Source organism: Phalaenopsis equestris, unplaced genomic scaffold, assembly GCF_001263595.1.
Source record: "Phalaenopsis equestris unplaced genomic scaffold, ASM126359v1 Scaffold234078, whole genome shotgun sequence".
NCBI lineage: Eukaryota > Viridiplantae > Streptophyta > Magnoliopsida > Asparagales > Orchidaceae > Phalaenopsis > Phalaenopsis equestris.
This window is the reverse complement of record NW_018252004.1, coordinates 213,382-236,533: the sequence shown is the minus strand read 5'-3', so window position 1 is coordinate 236,533 and position 23,152 is coordinate 213,382. Positions and strand designations below refer to the sequence as shown.

At 33.5% G+C, this 23,152-nt stretch overlaps 1 protein-coding gene across 1 annotated transcript; it reads left to right on the top strand.

Annotated features, from left to right (window-relative positions):
* The first annotated feature begins 649 nt into the window (after positions 1 to 649).
* LOC110038833 lies at positions 650 to 23,152 on the top strand. Its single transcript, XM_020743748.1, has 3 exons — positions 650 to 786; positions 22,745 to 22,845; positions 22,941 to 23,152. The coding sequence occupies exons 1-3, from the start codon at positions 722 to 724 to the stop codon at positions 23,111 to 23,113; spliced, it is 339 nt and encodes a 112-aa protein (XP_020599407.1). The 5' UTR covers positions 650 to 721; the 3' UTR covers positions 23,114 to 23,152.

Here is a 23,152-nt window from a genome sequence, read left to right as displayed (position 1 = left end):
AAAAAAAAAAACAAGTGTTGTCATTCATGATAAGCCTATTTGCAGGATTTTAAGGACATATATGCGTCTAATTTGTTAGTTTACTCTCGTTTTATATGGCTGTCATTGCTTCAAATATTTAAACAACTTCTTAGTGAAAGTAGGGGTAAGGTTGTGTCATTGCATTCATTAAATTCTTCTTGAGCCCTTTATTGGAAACATCCTTTTTCACCTGATGCTCATGTCCTTCAGTTTCTGCTGCAATTTGGCTATTGACAGCCCTTCCTTCATGCCCCTGCCCAAATAAACTAAAAGCATGCAGAAATTAAAAAAAAAAAAAACAAGTGTTTGTTTTCATTGAATAAAATTCATCTTAAACTATTGAAATTATATGCAAATGCATATCACTTCATTTTTTGGGAAGCAAATACTATAATAGAAAAGCTATTTCAAGATTTCTAAAATTCTTAAAATTTGAATTTATGACTGGTCAGCAGTTTTTTGTTGAAAATTTGATGAGAACATGTTGGGATTTATTTGTGCGCAGTAGAAACACTATATTGAGCGCAGTACTTTGAAATTTCTTATTATTTGTTGCCGGTTTTGTTTATTTTGAGTATTGTTTGAATTTGTTAAAATTGGATGGTCAGTCTATAATTACTTCACTCTATAGGCACTGAAGAGGGCTGCAACATCTCTTGCTAGGCTGGCTGATTCAGCAAGGGAGGAGCTTCCTAGTACTATGGCTGCAATCAGATTGTCAGGAATGGAAATTAGTGATCTCACTTTGGAGCTGAATGAATTGAGGTAACTGGCTATATACATTCTTTTTTAGAAGTCTTCTATGTAGAAGTTATTGGAAATTGTTCAATCGTTCTTTGTAGTTCAACAAAACATTTTTATTTTCATTGCTATATTTAGATGGTGATGTCTTTTACCTATCAGAGATATGCCAATCTTTTTGGAGCTAGAAACGATTTCCAGAATTGTGAAGTTTTAGACAATGTTTTGTTGAACTGTCAGACCACCTTTAGTGGTCTTATAAGTTCTATGCCTGTTATAATAAGCAGCTTTATGCAGAACTACCCTACTGTTAATTATTAGAGGTTACAAATTAGGAGGTAACCTTGCTATATGATATGCATGTATTAGAATGCAAATATGATGCTTTTTCTAAGCTCGATTGCCCATTAAGGAGTTCCATGTACTGTATCATCTCTTATATAGTTCGAGAGATTATGATAGGCGCATCGGGAAGATGAAATATGAAAGACAAATCGTATTGATGGCTTAGAAAATAACAAAGAATATAGCTGGCTTTTTCTTAGGATGTCATTGTAGATCATAAGTGGATTTGAGATTTCAACTAATAAATGAAACAAATTATAGCTACTCGGCCTCTCCCAAGTTGTTTTTAGCTTGTTCATGACAAACCATTGATTGCATTTAGTGAAACTGTCTGTCAGTCTAGCTGAAATTACAATTAGAAATTCCACTATAGGAAAGTTTTTTTGGGGGAAAAATTATTTTTTTTTATCAACATATGTTGTGGGCCTTGGTGCAATTTTATCTCAATTTTTTCATTTTATTGTGTAGGCTTTTCATTTTGGGTGATGTTAATTATGGAGAATAGAAGATGATTTGGAGGGGATTGTTTGCTGGGGTTCAAGTAATAGTGGGTTGCTGGTGATGGTTGTTTATAGTGTTGGTTGGTAGTATTATTGGGTTGATAACCTTCTATTTCAGTTGCTGCTAATTCCATCTCAACCCTCCGATTCCATAAATTATAAGCGTGCTGTTCGTGGTTGCAACCTGATTGGTGTCATCTTCAGTTGTTTGCTCTTATTCCTTTGCCAAGTATGGCATAAGGCGGTGAACAAGTGAGCTTATGTCTTGGCCTAGACGATAGCCTCTCGTGGTTTAAAAAAAACCCACACTTACCCAAGTAAAGCATATTTTGCCTAATTTTTTTCTGACAACTCAACTCATTTCTGAGGCATAGTATGTACATGTTGTAAGGAGTTGATGTTGGGAGGAGTGAATATGGTTGGTGTGAGGAATAGGCGGTCATTTGAGGTTTGCTTGGCAGAGTCCAAGTAGAAGTTGTGGCGGTGAGCTGTCTATGAGCACTCTTATCCATCATCCTTCTCTTGAGGAATTATGTATTAAATTAGTTGGCAGTATTATTAAGTACAAATCTTTCTCTTTCATCAGCAACCTGCGTCACCTATTATAATGAATTATATTCAGGAGTTGTGGGTGGGTGATGATAAGGCCTGAATTGGCAAATGATTAGTTGCGGCCAGATTTGCTTCTTCCCTAATCTGTGGTATGATTTAATTAGCATTGTTAAGATGCAAGATGATTGTGGGCACCCCTCACTACCTTATTCCTATTCCTCTGCCAATAGGCACATTTGGGCAACGGATAACTAAGCTTATTTCTTAGTGTACCAATTATGATTGTGCATGGATAAGCAACTATATAATTATGGGCTCTAAAAATACTTTTATTTAAAGAGTATAGAACGAGATGAGTTTTGAGAAAGCAAATTAATTAGTTAATAAAATGCTCTAAATATTTTATCCTCATTGAAGGAAGATTTTCTTGTTCAAGACCTTTCGTATGTACAAGCCTTATGATTAATTACACATCTCAATCGTGAGAGATGAATTTTGATTAAAACTGTTCTTTAGGCTCTAGATGTTTGTTATGAAGGCTTCTTGTCTGATTAGGCCTTCTATAATAGTATGGCATGAAAAGGTCATTGCTTATGGATGTTGGGATAATTATGACAAACTTTATCAAGATATATGATTGATAATCATTCTTGAATCTATTATGATTTGAGAACCTCTTATTGGTTTCATGAGTTGCTTTATCTAAGGGAGCTCATAGGTATGGGGCAAAGCTTATTAACGGGATGAATAGCATGATCAATCGTGGATAATAGAAGTATTTTTCTCTATGAAGCGAGTTCTATTACCAACAACTCATACTAAGCTTTACCCATTAAGGTGAATGTTTGGTCAAAGCCTTAACTATAATATACTGGTTTCATTTTAATTAAACTAATCACTCGATTAATAAAAACATACATTCAGCTCTTCATGCCCAATCTGACACATATTGAACACTATAGGTCATTCTTAACCATAATATACTGGTATTGATACCTCATCAAACATTACTCATTCCCTTTTGATAAAATTTTTTTAGTTTGATCATTTGAATTCACTTGCTATGATATTGATTTTATTTTGAGAATTGTATGCTTAAAATTTACATCTTTGATAAAGTTGTGGGGGAAAATGGGTGGCTATTTATGTGGAGTGACCAAGTATTATTTGAACTTTTGGAACAACATAGAATGACGCACATTCTTCGAAACACTAATATCTCAAGTCATAGCTGACACCCATTCTTTAAAAATAAAAGGATTCCTTTGCATAGAATGCAGAAGAACCACCCAAAAAAAGAGACCAACATTTTAATTCCATGAATTAGTTGTTCTTAATCTCTAGAACTTCAAAGAACCCTCGCCATTATTCTCAATTTTCATCTCAAAAATAATTTTTTTGGTTTGTAGTTTCAGCTTTTCTTCTCCTTTTGAGCTGAAAAATCTCATGTTGTTGGCATCACCTCCCCTTGGCCCCTCCGAGAGTTTTCATGCAAAAAATAGTATTCTCATCATGCGTCAAATAGTATTTGCTCTATAATTTTTTCAGACTGCGTATAGTAACTTCTACATTTTAATTGCATAAAAATTTGGAAGATTTACATACATTGTTACGACTCAACTGCAACAACTTGTCATTTCGAGGCAAGTTGCCTTGTGTTGAAGTCACAACAATTAAATTATTTCCCAAGTTCTATTGGAAGGAATCTGATTTACTTTTTTTTTTCTTCAATTTTTATAAACACAAAGTCTCTAATATCATCAAGTATTATAAGACAAAAATTCATTCAGATCATATATAATAATCATGATTTAATCTCTTTATCAAGAAAATACAAACGTCACCACGAAAATAAAAAATGTTAATCTAAGATGATTAATACCCAATATAGGCTCTCAATAATAACACATAAATCTTTATTCAACCTAAGCCTTATCCTTCCATGAAATAACACATGCAAGCAAATGAAGGATGAGCAATCACAGCTCAGTAGGCTACTCAAAATCTACCACAATTTTTAATATATACAAAAAATAGACATATTCGATGTAAATAAATTCAACGCACCAAAACATCATGTGTAGTATCTATTGCAGGACCAGTATTAGAAATTTTAACCATAGTAGACATATACTGAGTAATAATATAACTAACATGACATCATAAAGCATTAAATTAACATGAAAATCAAAATCAATTTCTTAATTTAAATTATTTTAAAATTTTCTCTTTGGTCCCTTACACTCCACTTTCACTTATACCTTCACATTTTATATTTCTCTTATGTTCATTATAACTCAACTTTTACTTATATCTATCCAAGCGTATCAAACAAACAAATGTATAATTATATAGGTGCAAAAAATTTTATAACTCCACTTGATTACACATAACATACAACATTCCAACCATAATCATCTGGATTTCCCCTATTTTTATCATTTTTGACACATTTTTTATATAAAATATATAAATGCTATCAATTTTGACATTAAATATCACAATATGCTGCAGAAATCGGTACAAACCAGTGAACACAATTAATAATGCAATTTATGGAGGAAATAAATTTGCATATATCGATGATAATAATTAATAAAAATTTTTATATGCATTGTTCATATTAATATTTCAAGCTTTTCTTGTTCCACAACAAATTTATCAGGTTTAACATACGCGCTAAAATACACAAAATATTTCATAAAAACTTAATATTTTTTTATCTATTTATGCAATAGAGTCTAATATAAAATATAGAAAAAATTGTGTAGAAAAAATTATGTAAATCTCTATAGATTTAAATTTGTATGAAATTTTATCAAATAAATTTCCAAAACCTTACAAAAAGAAAAATGACAAAATTGAAATCTGAAGTTGCGTAATAATCGCCTGCCCAAAGTTCGACAATTTTCCCAACTGACCTGATGCATGTAATCGGCTCTAAGGTCCCCGAAATGGATTTCTCTCTAAAATTCTCTCTCCATGCTTTACGATTTGGAGAATGAAAAAAACATGAGAAATGCAGTCCTGTAGTATTTTAGGATTTTCTTATAAAATATTTTTTATTATTTTGTTAATATTTAATGAGTGGTATAAATCTCTCCATGCTTTAAGATTTATTAAGTATGTACTATTTTAAAAAAACTTTTTGTATATTTAAATATATGGCTTAAAAAAATTTGAGAAATTAGTTAATAAATGGGAAAACATATCTAGAACTTACCGGTGAAAACAATTTGCAAAACGTACACTACATAGTTCCATAAAACCTAATTGTACAAGGAAATATCAAATCCATAAGAAAAATAAATTTAACAAGAACCTTTTATTATCCTACTTATGATACCCATAAAAGCAGGTGGAAATATACTTAAAATATAATCTAGCATGCTCTATAAGCTGGTGAAAAAATTTTATAAATAAAGCATTAAACAAAACCAAAGAATTATTTGAATATAATAAGGTCGGTTTTATTAAGTCTGTTTTTTTGTCTAAATTAATACTAGTAAAAATTCATGAATAAATTGAGCAAAAAATCAACTCTAAAAATAAAAAAAAGAACTAAAATAAACATTTCAAGGCTTACAAAATCTCATAATTAGGTCTCAAAAGGTGTACCCATATGTTGTAGGAGCAATTGTCATATTCTCTTCTCAGAAAAATATCGTACTCGACATTCAAAATAGCTAACTATCAGATAAATATAGGTAAAATTGCCTCATATCAACATATTTTTCTTAAGTGAGTTCACTTTTTGATTCGTGCTTCCACTGAGCTTTAATTATAGGGATTGTCTGCTCCTCATTTGTCTCGCATTAGAAGCAAAATATGCTCAGGTTCCTCTCTATAGGTTAAGTTAGGCTATATCTCATTTTCATCCCTCAGTAACTCTATGCTAAACATATAAAATTACTTTTTTAAAACATATTCATGAAACACATGCAAATCTGACATGTGATTTGGTAGTATTAATCGATAAACAAAACTACCAATCTTGTCGATCACCTCAAAAGGCTCAATAAATCTTGGACCCAGCTTACCCACTATACCGGATCTACTCACGCCATTCATGGGATTAACCTTCAAAAATACAAAATCATTGACTTGAAACTCAACTGCCCGATTCTTTGGGTTGTAATACTTCCCCTGCCTATCTTGTGCTACTCTCAATCTATCTTGGACAAAGGTGGGTGAAAGAAAATTGATGGGTTTTGAGTTATACTCGACTGGAAGTTCTTATTACAGGCAAACTCAATCACAATAATATGATCCTCACAACTCTCTCCAAAATCAAAAGCACCTAATCTCAATAAATCTTTTAGCACCTAAATAATCCTCTCAGACTGACCATTAGTCTGCGATGAAAAACTGTAATGAAGTTTAACATAGTCCCTAAAATTATCTTTCTCTAAAATCTAAAAGTAAATCTTCCATAACGATTATAAATAATTATTATTTTTTTGTATGTAATGCTGCCTGAAAATCCCACACATATAATTATGCTAAACTCTCCACTAATTATATCTTTCATAAAAGAAAATGCACAGACTTGGTCAACCGGTCAACTACCACCCAAATTACATCATATGACCTTGTCAAGATCTTGGAAAACCCATAGCAAAATCCAGTTCACATCATCTCACTTTCACTTTCAAATAGACAAATGTTGCAACAAACTATTAGATCTTTGATGCTTTGTTTTCACCATCGAACATGTCTCACATTTCAAAACAAATTTTACCACCTTACGCTTTAACCCAGGCCACCAAAACATCAAGTTCAAATCATGATACATTTTACTACTCTTGGGAGGACTTATATATCCAAAATAATAAGGTTCATGCAATATTTGCTTTCTTAGATGATCATTAGCAGGAACGCAAAGTTGATGCCCATAAGTCAATATTCTATGATCATCTACATGTAGGTCTGGTCTTCTCCCTAAATGAATCCGATCAATCAATCTAGCATACTCATGATCTAGCTTCTGAGCTTTTTTAATCCTCTCATGTGTAGAAGCTTCAACAATCATCTGTGAAATTACTGCATCCACATTACTTGAATGAATAATTTTGAACTTCAGCCTCTCTGTCTCTCGAATTTGTCTCATTAAATGTAAATATACTTTCAACTCAAATCATCAACTATCACATTTTCGTTACCAGGTTGATATATAATGTTGATGTCATAATCTTTGATCAACTCCAACCATCTCCTCTGTCTCAAGTTCAGTTCATTCTGAGTGAAGATTTACTTCAAGCTATAATTATCCGTATAGATTTCAGATCTCATTTCATATAAATAATATCTTTAAAATTTCAATGCAAATACAATAGTTGTCAACTCTAAATAATTAGTAGGATAATTTTTTTTATGTGACTTCAATTATCTGGATGCATGAGTAATAGCTCTTCCATTCTGCAATCCGCAACCCAATCTTTTAAAAGAAGCATTAGTAAATCCCTGAAAACCCTCAACACCAGATGAGATTATCAGAATAGCCGCTGACTTCGAGCAATCATTTAACTTCTGAAAACTAGTTCATATTCAGGTGTTTAGTCAAAGGGAACTACCTTCTATGTCAATATAGTTAGAGGAATTGTAATGTGTGAAAAGCCTTTAGCAAACTTCTTATAATAACCTGTCATGCCAAAATGGCTACAAACCTCAAACGCTGTAGTTGGACTTGGTCAATTAACAGTTGTCTACACTTTTGGCGATCAACAGAAATACCAATGCCACTCACCCCGTGGCCTAAAAAAGAGATGACTTTTAACCAAAATTAACACTTTGAGGACTTAGCATATAGTTAGTGTTGTTTTAACGTCTCCAACACATTTTTCAAATGAGTTATATGATCATCTTCAAACTTGGAATAAACCAATATATTATCAATAAAGATAATAACAAGTTGATCTTAATATGATTTGAACACACAATTCATTAGATCCATGAATACAATTGGGGTATTAGTCATACCAAATGACATGACTAAGAACTCATAGTGGCTATAACGAGTACTAAAAACTCTCTTCGTCACATCTTCCTCATTCACCCTCAACTAATGATGGCTAGACTGATCACACTTGAAACATTGCCCATAAAATAAATTATATTGCCGTGATGTTTCCTTTCATTTGAAGTACTAATTATTAAGATAGATGAACCCTTGCTCTTAGAAGTTGTAGAACCTCTCTCAAAGTCATCCAGCATGAATCGTCTCTTCTTTCCACTGCCACTACTTCTAGACGTCTCCCTCCATATCTTTTCTAGCTCACATCTATATGCTGCTGAGTAGATATTAGATTATTTTCTATCAATCTTGTCATCTCCACTAAATCGGTTAAATCTTTGATTCTGAATAGAACAAGTGGGTGTGTCAAATTATCTGAGTCCTCTCAAAATTTTGTAGCACTTCTCATTTGGAGTACAAATTAATTGGGAGCATATCTTGTTAATGTAGTGAACTCAGTTCATAAAGCATTACTGTTTTTTTCTCTTGAACTAATATCAGAAAGGACTCATCTCATCCATTTGTTGTGGCTGATGGAGGAACAAACAAATTTCTAAAAATATTAGTAAACTTCTCTCTAAATAATCTCAGTATTTTAATTGACTTGAAACTTCTCTTTGTTGGCTTAACCACAAACGCTCAGGTTAACTATCAAGTATAAACACTGTCAAAGGTACCTTACAGTTCTCTGGACACTGCTGCTATCAAATGACTTCTCCAGTCTTAGCCAGTCCTCAGCTACTTGAGGCTCCACTACTCCCTTGAGAAATAGTGACTTCAATCTCAACAATAACTGTAAATGTCTATCTTCCTTCTCTACTCTCGAAGTAGACATTCTTTTTTAAGCATCACTCATCAATTGAGACACCAAACTAGCAAATCGAGTCTTAGAATCTGATAAAAGTGCTCTTATTGTACTTTGCATTGCCCTATCCTGACTCGAACTCTTTTCATTTATCACATCTCATCTTGGGGATATATAAGTATCTAATACTTACAACAGACATGCACATGCAATGATTAATATAACACACATAGAAGAAATTGTAGAAAAAAATAAACTTAAACTTCTCATAACTCTATCACTAATCTACTCATTATTCCCATGACTCTGGTTATAAATTAAGTCTTCCAAATCCATTTGTTGTATTACCATAAAAACCTGTCACGATCCAACCCTATGCAACCAGTCATATCGAGGTGGGTTATCTTGTGTAGAGGTTAAATTATCACCTAAACTCTATCTGGAAGAACTTTGATTTATTTTTTTATTTAATTTGCATTAAAAAAATCATTAATATCATCAAAATATTAGAAGACAAAAATACATAAAATTCATTCATATCATTATAATAATTATGATTTAATCTCTTTATCATTAAAATATAAATGTCATCATGATGGTAAAATGTTAAATTCTAAGGTAATAATAAATAATATTTGGCTCCCAATGGTAACCTAAAAGTCTCTACTCAACCTGAGCCTAATCCTTCCTTGAAACAACACATGCAAACAAAGCAAGGGTGATCAACCATAGTTCAGTAGATTGCTCAAAATCTACTGTAATTTTAAATATATATAAATAAATCCGACATGCCAAAACATGTGTAGTATCTAGCGTAGTATCTATCGTTGTGCAAATACTAGAAACTATAACTACAGTAGACTTATGTTAAGTAACTGTATAATCAACATGATATCATAAATGCAATAAAATAACATGAAAATCAAATTTTATTTTTTTATTTGAATTATTTAAAAATTTTTCCTTTGCTTCTTATAACTTCACTTATTCATATTTCTCTTAGTCTCTTACACTACGGGAAAAAGTGTGATTATGGTTAGACATTTCTGATGCTAATTGGGTCATTTTCATGCGCTAGTTTGATTAGCGTCGGAATAACATTGTTTTTTTTTTATATTAAAGCAGGCGTTGCTAATTTATTTTGCATCTGCATTAGCTTCAGATTTTAATTTGTGTCCGAATTAGCGTCGAAAACTGTCGTCGCTAAAAAATACCATCGAACAAGCAAACAAATCTGGTGTAATAAAGCAATAGGGTCAAAAAATTTCATTGCTGATTAACGTTAAACAAGGACGACGCCAGCGTCGGCCATATCTGACGCTAATCAACATCAAATTTTTGACGCTATTGCGACGTTTTAGCTGCAGCTTGTATTGTTGGCTGATTGTAGTTTTTAGCGTCGGAATTTTGTCAACGTTAATTCGACGTTAACCTGTAAGAAAAAAAAACAAAACGATTAGATTTCCACATACCTGCACATAACAAACACAGTCAACATAATAGGATATTTATTTATCATCATAACACATAAAAGAAATCTTCAACATGCACATAATAATATCAAATCAGATTAAATATAAACGAATTGAAGTGCTCAGAATTCATGACACAGGAAACTAAAAGTTCATACAATACATAATAAAAAATAACACAAGGTCAACCCCTATGTTGAGGGAACATCATTAAACACAGAAAAACCTAATCTTCATCCCATCATCCTCCTCGATCATACGCATGTGCCGCTTGCTCTAACGATCAAAACTCTCTGTCATGCATACTAGACTATCTACAACGAGCTGTTGGTCTTCGCGCACCTGTCGGAGCTCTTCATTCATCATTGTCACACGCTTGACAAGCTCTTCATGCTGAGCCTGTAACGAGCTAGGGTCATGCACAGCTGCTCTGGAATGCTCGACCTTAAACGCCATCCCCTTTGCTTCAAGATTGTACATTGTCCCCTTCTTCCTCGCCGACTGTGTCCACAACGAAAATCGAATTGAGCTGTGGTAGACTGGCTATTACTGCTGATGGACGATGAGTTCTGGCTGGTTATCTTTTTTTGTCTCTCCTGGATCTGCTTGTAGTTCTCCTGCATAACAACATTTAAATATTAATTGATATTTTAAAAATTAATTGACATATTAATAGAATTAAAATTTTTAAACTTATATTGACACAACGTTAGTGGTCGGATATCCATTGATGTATGCCCGTGCGATATGTAAGGACATGCAACTCTGTGGTGGATGGCTCTCTATCAAGCTCCTTGAACTATATACATGATCAAATAAATACATGAGTCACATAATTACATAAATTTGTTAGCTTTTAAATTTTGACATAATCTTACCAGCCTCCGATAGTGCTCCGTGTGGGGGATCGAATTTCCAATGTGGAGTGCGGCCCCTCCGGCTCCCTCCGTTGTTTGGTTCTGTTGATTTATCTGTCTCTTCCTCTAGTACTCAAGAGAGGCCAATGCTTGCTTTAACTCAACCCATACTTCCTCCCCAACCCACAAGGGTCTCTTCACCTTTTTAAGCACTGTCGTGAACATATCTCTGAGCCTATGCTTGACACGAACCTAAAAAATTTGTTGGACCTGCTGGTGATGTTCCAACAACCAGTAAACGACATCTGCAAATTAGAAAGTATGTAAGCTTGATTAGTATATAAAAAACTCAAAATTAATTTTTTATTTCAAATTTAAATATCATACATTAAACTCCCTAAAATATATATCCCGAGTGACAATCGATATATGCTTCCATGAGAGATATGGTTGATCATATCTGTTTCGAATGATTGCCGCGATCCGCATCACGGCTGACTTGGAGGGGTAGAACCTCCAAATGATCCATTAGGTACATTATAAAATGAAATGAAAATTAAAATTACTATACTGTAAAAAAAAATTGACTTACATGTCACCCTCTGCTTAATATAGACTTATAGGTGGTATTAGCCATCTCAGATGCTAGAGTTGAGAGGCCCTACTCGTCGGATGAGGATGTTGGGCGAAATAAGGTGGAGTGAGAGGTGGTGCTTGTGAGGGACCTAGTGTCGGAGGAGTGGCAATAGGAGACACTGGAGTAGCTACATGAGTAATGGCGACCTTCTTTAGTATTTGATATTTGTTCCCCAAAGTCCTCTGAACGCGAGTTCCCTTGGGAGGCTGAGAACCTGCCATCTGCAATAGGAAAAAAAATTAGAATTAATAAGCAGAATTAGTATGTTATATAAGACAAAAAAGTAAAAACAGAGAAGTAAAATTCAAAAAATGAAACATGTCGTGTCTGTGCGTAAAAGCAATAAAATTAATCCACAACTACAGTGTAAGAAGCGAAAGTAAAAATAAAAACTGCAGAAACTAATCAAGTATACATAATATTTTTCAGTCTGTTTCATTTGATGATCCAGATGTTGAAGAACTTACAATTTCTTCGTCAATTTCATCATTATGTTCATCGATATCTAGAGGGACTTCTTCATGAATCCTATGGTAGCCTCTAGGAGTAACCCTCATTGATTGAACTAAGCTGAATACGAAAATTAGATATAACTGACCATAGGGTCGATAGCATTCTGCATCTCAATAATTTTTCATGATCTATTTTTTTTTCGTGGTCAATTTTTCAATACAACCGAATCAAGTTTATCCCTTATTTGTCCAAGATATCAAAGATAATAAACATTATTAGCTTGACGTGTCGGGATAAATGGGTAATACCATATCTTTTATTCATCTTAACTTCGGTAATATTATATGTGTGCAGTGTCTGAGGAGTTCCTCGATTAGGAACGGACGGGATCAAACCACTCATAGTTGAACATGTAGACATTGCGCTCGACATAGATGGGATATTCTAACTGAACTACTTCATTTAGTATGCCATAATAGCAGATCTAGTTATCTATGTGTGTTTCCTTTAACACAAACATCACAATTATAAGTTTGTTTTCCTTCACACCAAGAGCTCGTGTGAAATTTGTAACCATTAATTTCAAATATTTGTCATGTCTTCACGTCACGATTAGACCTCCAAACAAGATCTAATAAGCTTTGGAATACCGATATCCTCATCTGATTATCATGCCTACCTAATGGTTCACCAGATGTCTGGAATACCGATATTTCTGTTTGCAAGACTTTTGATCAACAATTTCATGTGTATGTTGCCCTTGATCGAAGTAATAAGACTAGAAAGTAATTCTCCTATGATAGGTATCCCCAGCATATCGAACTCGCAAGACATGCATTATTCTTAACATTTTTTTTTTATTTTATTCAGAAATATGCACAGTTTAGTCATTTTAGAAAAAAATAAGATAATATTTCACTCTAAAATAAAAGACATGCCTCTCAAAAAGATAGATCCATCTATACTACATTGGTCCCTCCAGTATACCCTCTTGAGACAGATAAATGAGCAGATGCTCTATCGAGTCAAAAATTGAGAGTAAATATCCGTTCGAACATGCACAACAATAATGAAATACTTGCGTCAAGACTTCGCAGAGAATGAACATTCAAAGTGTCTGCGCACAACTCCCTGAAGAAGTACTGATTTCGATCAATAGATCGAGTATCGGCTTTGGCAAAACATTGAATGCAATAGGTAATGAGCACTGCATGAAAATATGACAATCGTGATTTTTCATGCCAAATATTTTCCTTGCCCCCAAATCAACATATTGACCTATGTTAAAGGCACAACCACTTGGAAACTTCAAGGATGCAACAACTCGAAGATTGCTTTTTGTTAATCTGATATGAGACAATATGTAACTGTGAGCTTTATTACTTTACCAACATTTGTCTCTTACAGTTCTAATTTCCTGCTATTGCAATACTCTTTCAGATTCATTCTTGCTTTGACATTGTCATTTGTTTTTCCCTTCATATCAAGAACAATATTAAATATATTATCAAAAAAAATCTCAATATGCATAACATCTATGTTATGTCTAATCAAATTTGTTTTTTAGTATGGAAGACCTAAAAAAATACTTTGTTTCATCCAATTATGTGTTGTGTCATATTCTGGGAGACGACTTGAGGCTAATTCCAGCCCCTCAGTGATTTTCAGAACTTCATAAATCATCTGCAGCATATCACTTCCACTAATCTTTTGGGTTGGACTTGATCTTTCAGTTCTATTTCTGAAAAATACATCTTTATTCCTCTGGAATGGGTGATCACATGCTAAAAACCTTCGGTGACAATCAAACAAAGAATTTTTTCTTTCATGCTTCAAAGTGAATGCTTTAGACATATTCATGCAGTGGGGACATGTCAATTGTCGGGCTATGCTTCAACCAGATAACATTCCATAAGTAGGAAAATCATTGATCGTCCACATAAGAGCAACTCTAAGGTAAAAGTTTTGTTTCGTTGCAATATCATAAATTAACATTTCAGTTTCCCACAATACATGTAGCTCATCTATAAGAGGCTGTAAGCACACGTCAGTTTTACTCTTTAGGCTATGTGAATCTGATATGATCAACATTAAAAATAAGAATGACACAGTCATGCACATGTCAGGGGCAAATTATATGACGTAGTAATAACTGAAGAACAAGAATAGGGTGTTGCAACATTATTGCAAGGTGTTAACCCATTTGCACATAAGTCAAGTCTGATGTTGCGTGGTTCTGCTACAAAATCCAGATAACTGCAGTCGAAGTGTTTCTAAGCTTCACCAGCTGAGGGACCAGTTATTATAATAACATTAACAGATTCAACATTATGTCATGTCATGTGGGGAGCTACACACATAAAAACAAACAGTCGTTGGAGTCGTGAAATGATAGGAAAATAAAAAAAACATTTGTAAGGAATATACTTTTGATTTTTACTCTTTCTGTCCTTCGTTTAAATCTATTAGCACCGCAAAATATGCATTATATTTTGTGCATTCTCCATATAATATAACATACAACCGTTGACACATTAATCTATCTTTTCATATAATAGTCTCAACTTCGCTACTAACTTTTTAGTTCTGTGCAAATCTTCTGGATCTAAATTATCAGTAGAGTTTGTCTTCTTTAATAATGTTGCTACATGATTGAAACATTCCCTGAGCATGTTAAAATCAGATTTGATGTTCAACATTCTTAGGACAATTGTTAACTCTGTGCGAAGTGCATCCTTCCCACATTGGTTGTTGGGCAGCATTTAATAACACATGGAATTGTTGTACTTAACTATTTGGTTCTTAGTCATCATCAAACACACTCCCAACAAAATGACTCTTGGTTGCATCATCAATAATTTGCTTTTACATGTCAAAATCGTGAACAGTTTGTGGGGCATACTTGATGAGACTCCTGCATTACCGTACTGAACATTTGGTTCAAATTCACCATGTGAAGTCCAATACCAATTATTGGTTTTAAATCCCCTACGATATAGGTCCAGCTTCACTTCGTCAGGTGTCAGATACGTTTGATTCTTGTGCTTCGCACAACGATATCAGAACCTACATTCTGAAAGGTGAATGGGCAGGTGTGATGTCATATGTACAAACTCTTCAACACCAGTAATAAACTCGTCAGTTAATTATTTTTTTCTTGAATATAACCTGTTATACATCAATGATTTAACACTTCAAATATTCATCTGTACCATAAATGTTGCACTATAAATTAACGCAGCTACACATTACACAATCTACTTGAAGCCTTAGGCCACCTACACATCATACCCGAAACTTATAGCCCACAAATCCAGAGAAAATCAACACTAGCCTAAATTCATCCTAAACTTACATATCACAAATTTCTTATACATTTACATGTCTCACACATAAATTTCATATTTAGGGTCTGTTTGGGGCAGTGCTGCTTATCCAGATAACTAGTTTATCCTGATAAGCTTTTGATCAACAGCTGATCCAGATAAGCTGTCTGGCTGTTTGATTTGTGCGTTTGGAAAACAACTGATTTGCAGTTGTTTCTGGATAAATAATCATTTTGCCCCTGATCTGGATAAGTTGTCTAACTGTTTAGTTTGTGCATTTAGAAAACAACTGCTTTGCAGTTATTTATGGATAAATGACAATTCTGCTACTGTGCAGTTGTGTTGTTTGCAACAGAACTATAATGATTATACATTTAATAGTTTAGAACTAGAAAAACCACTTCATAATAGTACAAAGAAATGATATATACCTCGCTTAAGAGTGAGTATCAAAAAACCTAATAAAAAAGAAAAAAATATTAAAATTACAATTAAAAATATGATAATATTCATTTTAAAATACAGAAGAAGGACGTCATGAGCAACGTTGTCCGATTGGGATACCATCAAACCCGGATCAGTTTCAGCAGTTGAATCGGCCGGACTCTGCCTACCTGAAGAACTCACACTTGTTCGAATTGTCTTCCCACCGCTGACACCTGTAGAACTATCGTCCGTAGTTATGCGGCCGGAGTGACGCGAATAACAAAGACGACAGTCTGCAGCGGCATAACACTCGCCCGGAGTTCCCCAAAAATCTGGAGCTTATCTTCCTGCAATAATTCAAGAGAGAGCGCGTCAGTCATAAAATTAGATGAAATAAAAAAATCATGGAAATTGAAAATAAGAAACAATATTGAATGAAAAAACAAAAATCTGATTAAAAAAGCAGGTGTGAGGACTCAGAGAACTCACTACACCAAAAAATGAATTTGTCACTACAATACAACAGTTGACCTTCTAAAAAAATGAGTTCTTGGTTGCCTTTAACCCACATACCAGCCTTCCATGTGGCACATGTGCATATCACCGAAAAATATCATCCAGAGTAGCCTAAAAACCCGTTGCTCCGAAAAGAATAGAGACATTTGGTTGTCTTCATTATGCATGTGCACAAAAGAAGTCATCCAGAAATGCCTCATAAACTAATGCACCGAGAAGAAGAAAGTTACTTGGTTGCCTTTATTGGGATTTCAGATGTAAAACTAACCAACATCGAGGAATAGGCCATTCAAAAGAATCCATAAGGTCAAAAGTCTCATCATGTATCTCACAAACCCACAAAAAAAAAATAAAAAACTCAAACATAAAATAAAGAAAAAAATAATCACATGAAAGTTTCAAATCCAAAAATATCAGTGATACAATTAAGATACAATAAACATAAAAGTTCTTAAATTAACAAGACAAATCCATTCAAGATTGAAAATTGTCATCCGCTATCTGTTCTCTTAATGTTGTGGTATGGATTGTCCCACATAGAATTCAAATGCTTCTAGCGAGAGCTAGAGCTGATCATCTTCGGCGAGGGTAAATTCTATATCCGATCTAGAGGGGTGTCGTCGAATGTAGTTGTGTAGTGACGTAGTGGCCACTACTATATGCACTTGTTTTAGAAATGGGTAAGCCGACATATCACGTAATATCACCCACTTCTTCTTCCACACTCCGAAGGATCTTTTGGTCTCGCTGCATAAGGAGTGCCTCTTATTAAACATTTTTTTCCTACCGCGTGCAACCCAACATCTTTCAAAATCGGGAATATGGTACTTCATATCAGGGTATGGCTTCAGATACCCCATCTGTAAAGGATATCCAATGTCAACCAAGTAATATTTACCTGCACAAATACCTCATTTAGTAATGAACCAAAAATACTGAACATATTTGCTATACGTACGTACCTGAAGGTGGGTACGGGAAGCAGTTCCTTCGATTTCTAGTTGCAAACTTAAAAACACGGCTATTGTGTGCATTTCCCTTCCATCCAACCATAACAAAAGTGAAGCACATGTTAAAATCACACACGATCATCATATTTTGTGTGGGAGAGCCACAACATCCATTGTAGTCGACTTTCTCTGTACTGGATAGTCGTGCATTGACGTATGTTCCGTCAATAGCTCCAATACAGTTATGTCATATTCGATATAGTTCATTACGATTTCACATGTAACTCGTGTTGATGTATGAATGATATTTAAAAAAAATACCTTGAAGAACGACATGTATCGAGCGCATTTGCAATTTTTGTAGGAATGGACTGAAATGTGGGATCCTCGAGCTTAACTATCTTGGATGCCAAACTTACAAGAGCATTCAAAACCACCGTGAAATACCTGTTGATAGTCTCCGATGAATGTTGAAATCGCTTCATAGCTTTTCTAATAGATTCATTCTGTGATAAGATGAAAAGTATTATTGCTAACACTTATCTTCTTGTCATTCTAATGGATCTGTGTAATCCATGATGGTTTTGTAGTTTATTAAGTATATCAATAAATATCTCTTTTGTTATACGAAATATATTCGCGAACCTAGTTGGGTGGCCATGTAATAGTTCATTTACTCATTTATCCCCAATATAACTTGACGTCGTACGAAGGGGTTCTGTCGACGTAGGAAAGTTAGTACTCATATAACAATGTAAGAATATTAGCAATTTTTCTATTATAGTTCATTTGTTCTAGATCCTTCCTACAAAAGTCTTGAAAAGGATGTTAAAAAGTTAACATAGAAGAACTTAAGTCATTTAAAGAACAACATAGAACATCTGAAACGAGATATAATAATTAGTAATATTATGATAATAGCATACTGGTTGTGCATTCTAAAAAACAATGAAACAATCCATGAAACAAATTTGAAAGTTTAACAAGAAAACAAACAGATAATGTCTTAAAATAGTCATTCATTCATGAAAGCATAAGTAATCGAGTCAAAATTTTGGATCCATCTTCGTAAAAAACTGTCTGTGGATGGGTCTCGCAGCAACTTCACATAGTTTACATAAAGTTATTTTTCTGCCTTAACTCCAGGATATGTATCTATGACTTGAAGGTAGTCATCAGCGGAGGTGTCTTGTGAGGCACCAGGTTTAACTGTGCAGGATTCAACCAGTCTTGTTATTGTACCTCTGATGAATGCGGCAACTTCCTTTTTTTTCTCCACCCTGGCCTGCTTTAACCCGCATGTGAATTCAACATCTCTGTGGATTTGACTGGGGCCTTCTTTTGAGTCACTTATCTGCTCGGTTCCCATGACATCCGACAAACCCTTTGCTCGCTTTGGGTGAAAACATGAGCTTTCGTTGTGACAACCCCACTGAACATGCCGTCCAGCTGAGAATAAACAGAGCACCAAAGCCACGGATCGGAGAGAAAAATTCATATAATTATTTCTGAATATTACTTTTGTAATGAAAGCGTAAAATACTCTCCAAATAAGCGAAGAACTAAAGTCATTCTAAAAGAAATCACCACGATAGAGCACCACCAACTTCTCATATCAAAGAAGGAAGCAAATATTAACACCAAATAACCACTCAATCGAAAACCACCACGAGAAAAAGAAAACAATGTTACTTACAGAGCACCACAATCACGGATCAGAGAGAAGAAAAGGAGAAAGGCAACGACGAGAGAGAGGAGGAGAATCGAAGAAAAGATGTTAGGGCTTCGACATGGGATGAGACCAGAGTAGATGATCGAAGGCACAAGAAGGGCAATCACAGGAAATACTTATTTTTGAACGCGGGCCGCGGGGTTGCGGTTGTGTTCGCTTTTATTAATAACCACACACATGATTATCCCGAAACGTCGACGCAACGCACTAAACAAACACAGGGAGCGACGTTTTAAAAACGCTTCTGCAGGAATAAATTGCCCCAAACACACCCTTACATACATAACACAAATTTCTTATGTATTTACATATCTCACACCTAAATTTTCATATTTACTTACATAATACAAATTTCTTATGTTTTTCCATATATGTCTCACACCTAAATTTTTATATTTACATACACCTAAATTTTTATTCACACCTAAATTTTTATATTTACATACATAACACAAAATTCTTATGTATTTACATATCTCACTCCTAAATTTTCATATTTACGTACATAGCACAAAATTTCTTTTTTATTTACATATCTCATACCTAAAATTCATATATACATACATAGCACAGATTTCTTATGCATTTCTCTCACACCTAAATTTCATATTTACACAGCACAAATTTCTTATGGATTTATAAATCTCACACCAAAATTTACATATTTGCATACATAACACAAATTTCTTATGGATTTACATAACTCACACCTAAATTTTCATATTTACATATATCGCACAAATTTCTTATGCACACATCTCTCACACCTCAATTTCATATTTACATATATACCACAATTTTCTTATGCATTTACATTCTCACACCAAAATTTTAATACATAGCATAAATATTTTATGCAGCATTTACATACCTCACCCCTAAACTGAGGGAAAGACATAAAATCCATATGCATAGCATACCTAACAATGGAATACAAAAAAAAAAACTTAGCAAAGCTTATGTATTTTCGGATCTTACACCTATGCAAGGAAAAAAAAAAAGATGAAAACTTATAATGTATCAAAACTTGGAGGCGTGGAAGAAGATTTCTCACCTTGGATGGGGTTGGAGCAGTGAAACAGAGCTGGATTCGTCGATGAAGCCTAGGAAGCGATAAAGGCGATGAAATGAAGTCGAAGGAGGAGCGCGTGAAGTAAAGCTGCGGTTCGCGGGAGCATTATTTCAAGGCTCTAACTTCAGATGGAGCATTGGCTATGATCAACACTAATAAGAGAGTTTAGCATCGGGCATAGCCGGCGCTAATCCAACGCTATAGTCTCAGATTAGCGACTCTGCTTGATGCAACTCGCTAACATTATTTTTTCTAATTTTGGGACCGCAGGGCGACACTATCAGATGATAATTTGCGTCAGAAATAATTTGGACTCTAATTAACAGTTTTTTTGTGATGTTTATAACTCTACTTTCACTTTTATCTTCACTCGTTTACATTTAATGAGACGTATTAACCATATATATATGGATTATTACATATGCGATAGTTTTGATAACTCTACTTGATTGCACATAATGTACAATCCCCCAACTACAACCACCTACTCTTCTCCCATTTTCTCATTTTCTACACATTTTTGATACAAAAATATATAAATTCTAAGCATTTTGACATATCAGATATCGCATGCTGCAAAAATCGGCACAAATTAGTAGTCACGATTGATAATGTAATTTACTGGGGAAATAAATATACACATATCAGCGATAACAATTAACAAAACTATTTATATGCATTATCCAGAATAATACAACAACAACAACAACAAAGCATAATCCAAAATAATATTTGAAATATTTCTTATTTTACAATAAATTTATTACATTTAGTATATATGCTAAAATACATAAAAATAATTTATAATACAAAATATAGGGCAAAAAATAAATATTTTTATGTTGATTTGTTCAGTCCTGTCTAAGTTACAACATATAAAAAATTACGGGCTGAAAATTGTGTGAATCTTCGTAGATCTGAATTTGTATGAAAGTTTGTCAAAATAACAGTCAAAACCTCTAAAAAAAGTCACGAGATTGAAATCCGTAATAGGGTAATAGTAATCTGCCAAGAGTTGGACTATTTTCCAAAGTGACCTGACAAAATAGACTTTTTCTTTAAAATTTTTCTCTTTAGGTTCACTATTTGGAGAATGGAAAAACATGAGAACTGCAATCCTGTACTATTATAAGATATTTATATTAATTATTATTTTTATTTTTCCAGTATTTAATAAAATGATATATATAGAATTAATTGAATTTTTATATTTGTTAATTATATACTTTATAAAAAAATTCTTATATCTTGAAATATATGACTCAAAAAATTATAAAAAATTAGTCAATAAATAGGAAAACATGTCTAGAACACACTAATGAAGATGGTTCATAAAACAAACACCAGACGATTCCAAAAAGCCCATTTGTACAAGTATTAAATCCGTAAGAAAGAGAAATACAACAAGAATGTTTTATTTTTCTATTTATGATGCCCAAAAAAATAGGTAAAAATATATTTAAAATATAATCAAACATGTTCTATAGTCTGGTAAATACATTTTAGAGATTGAACATGAAACAAAATTAAAGAATAATTTGAATATAATAAGATCGATTTTTGTAAGTCAAAATTTTGTCCGAATCAAAATTACTAAAAACCGACAAATAAATTGTGCATAAAAAATCAATTCTAAAAACTTCCAGAAAATCTGTAAAATATAAAATAAACATGAAAATTTTAACCAATCCCAAAATAGGTCTAAACAAATACACCTATCTACTATAGGAGCAGTCATCACATACATACCACCAAATTATTTATATGTACATATTTAACACCTAACTTCAATTTATACATAAGTGCCACCATATCAATCAGTAAAAACCTGTATTATAGTTTTGTAAAAGTTAAAACAGTTGTATTTTTATGTGATATGAAACATTTTAGTGGTATAAATATAAAAATCAATGTTCAGGCGCTAGATATGTAAATACATAAGAACTGGGTCTTCATGTAAATGCCACTAAAACTTTGGAGCATTTACATAATAGCACAATTCTTATTCATCAACATATCTCACATCTAAATATTCATATTTACATAAAACACTCAAATCTTTAATATTACATAGAAAATATTGCTATTATCACTTTTTAAAACTAAAATATAACTTTTCATTCACAGGTTTAGAACGCCAAAGTGCGATGTCTATGTAAATATGAAAGTTTAGTTGTGAGATATGTTAAATTTCCCTACTTTTTTTTCTCAGCAATCTCCATGTTCATAAAAAGCTGAATTTATAGTGCCATTAGATCCCCTACACTGCACGCAATCTACTATTGACATCTATTATTCAGCTGAAAAGTGCTAACTTACATTTCAGCGAAGAGATAGCTAATGGAGTTAACAAATCAGCACAAGCAGTGCAAGCTGCAGGAGCTGGGGTCAGACAAATTGGTGCTTTAGCCCGCCAACGGACTATCTGTATGTCTTCAATTTCTATTAGATCTCTATTGAAATAATATTATTTTTAATGGGGGCTAAAATGAAAATTGCCTGGTCTGTTTTTCTTTCTGCAGCAATGATACAAGAAAGAGCGAACCTGCCTGAAATTTCCCTGCGGCCCATGCTTGCAGGCGCTGCAAGGAAAACTTCTGATGCTGTGGGACGAGCCGGGAAGAAATTTTTGCATTTTCTCTCTGGAGGAGAGCAAGATGGTAAGGAATTGATCTCTGATGAGGCTGAATGTTGAAAATTTTTAAGAATATTTACATATATACCACTCAATTCC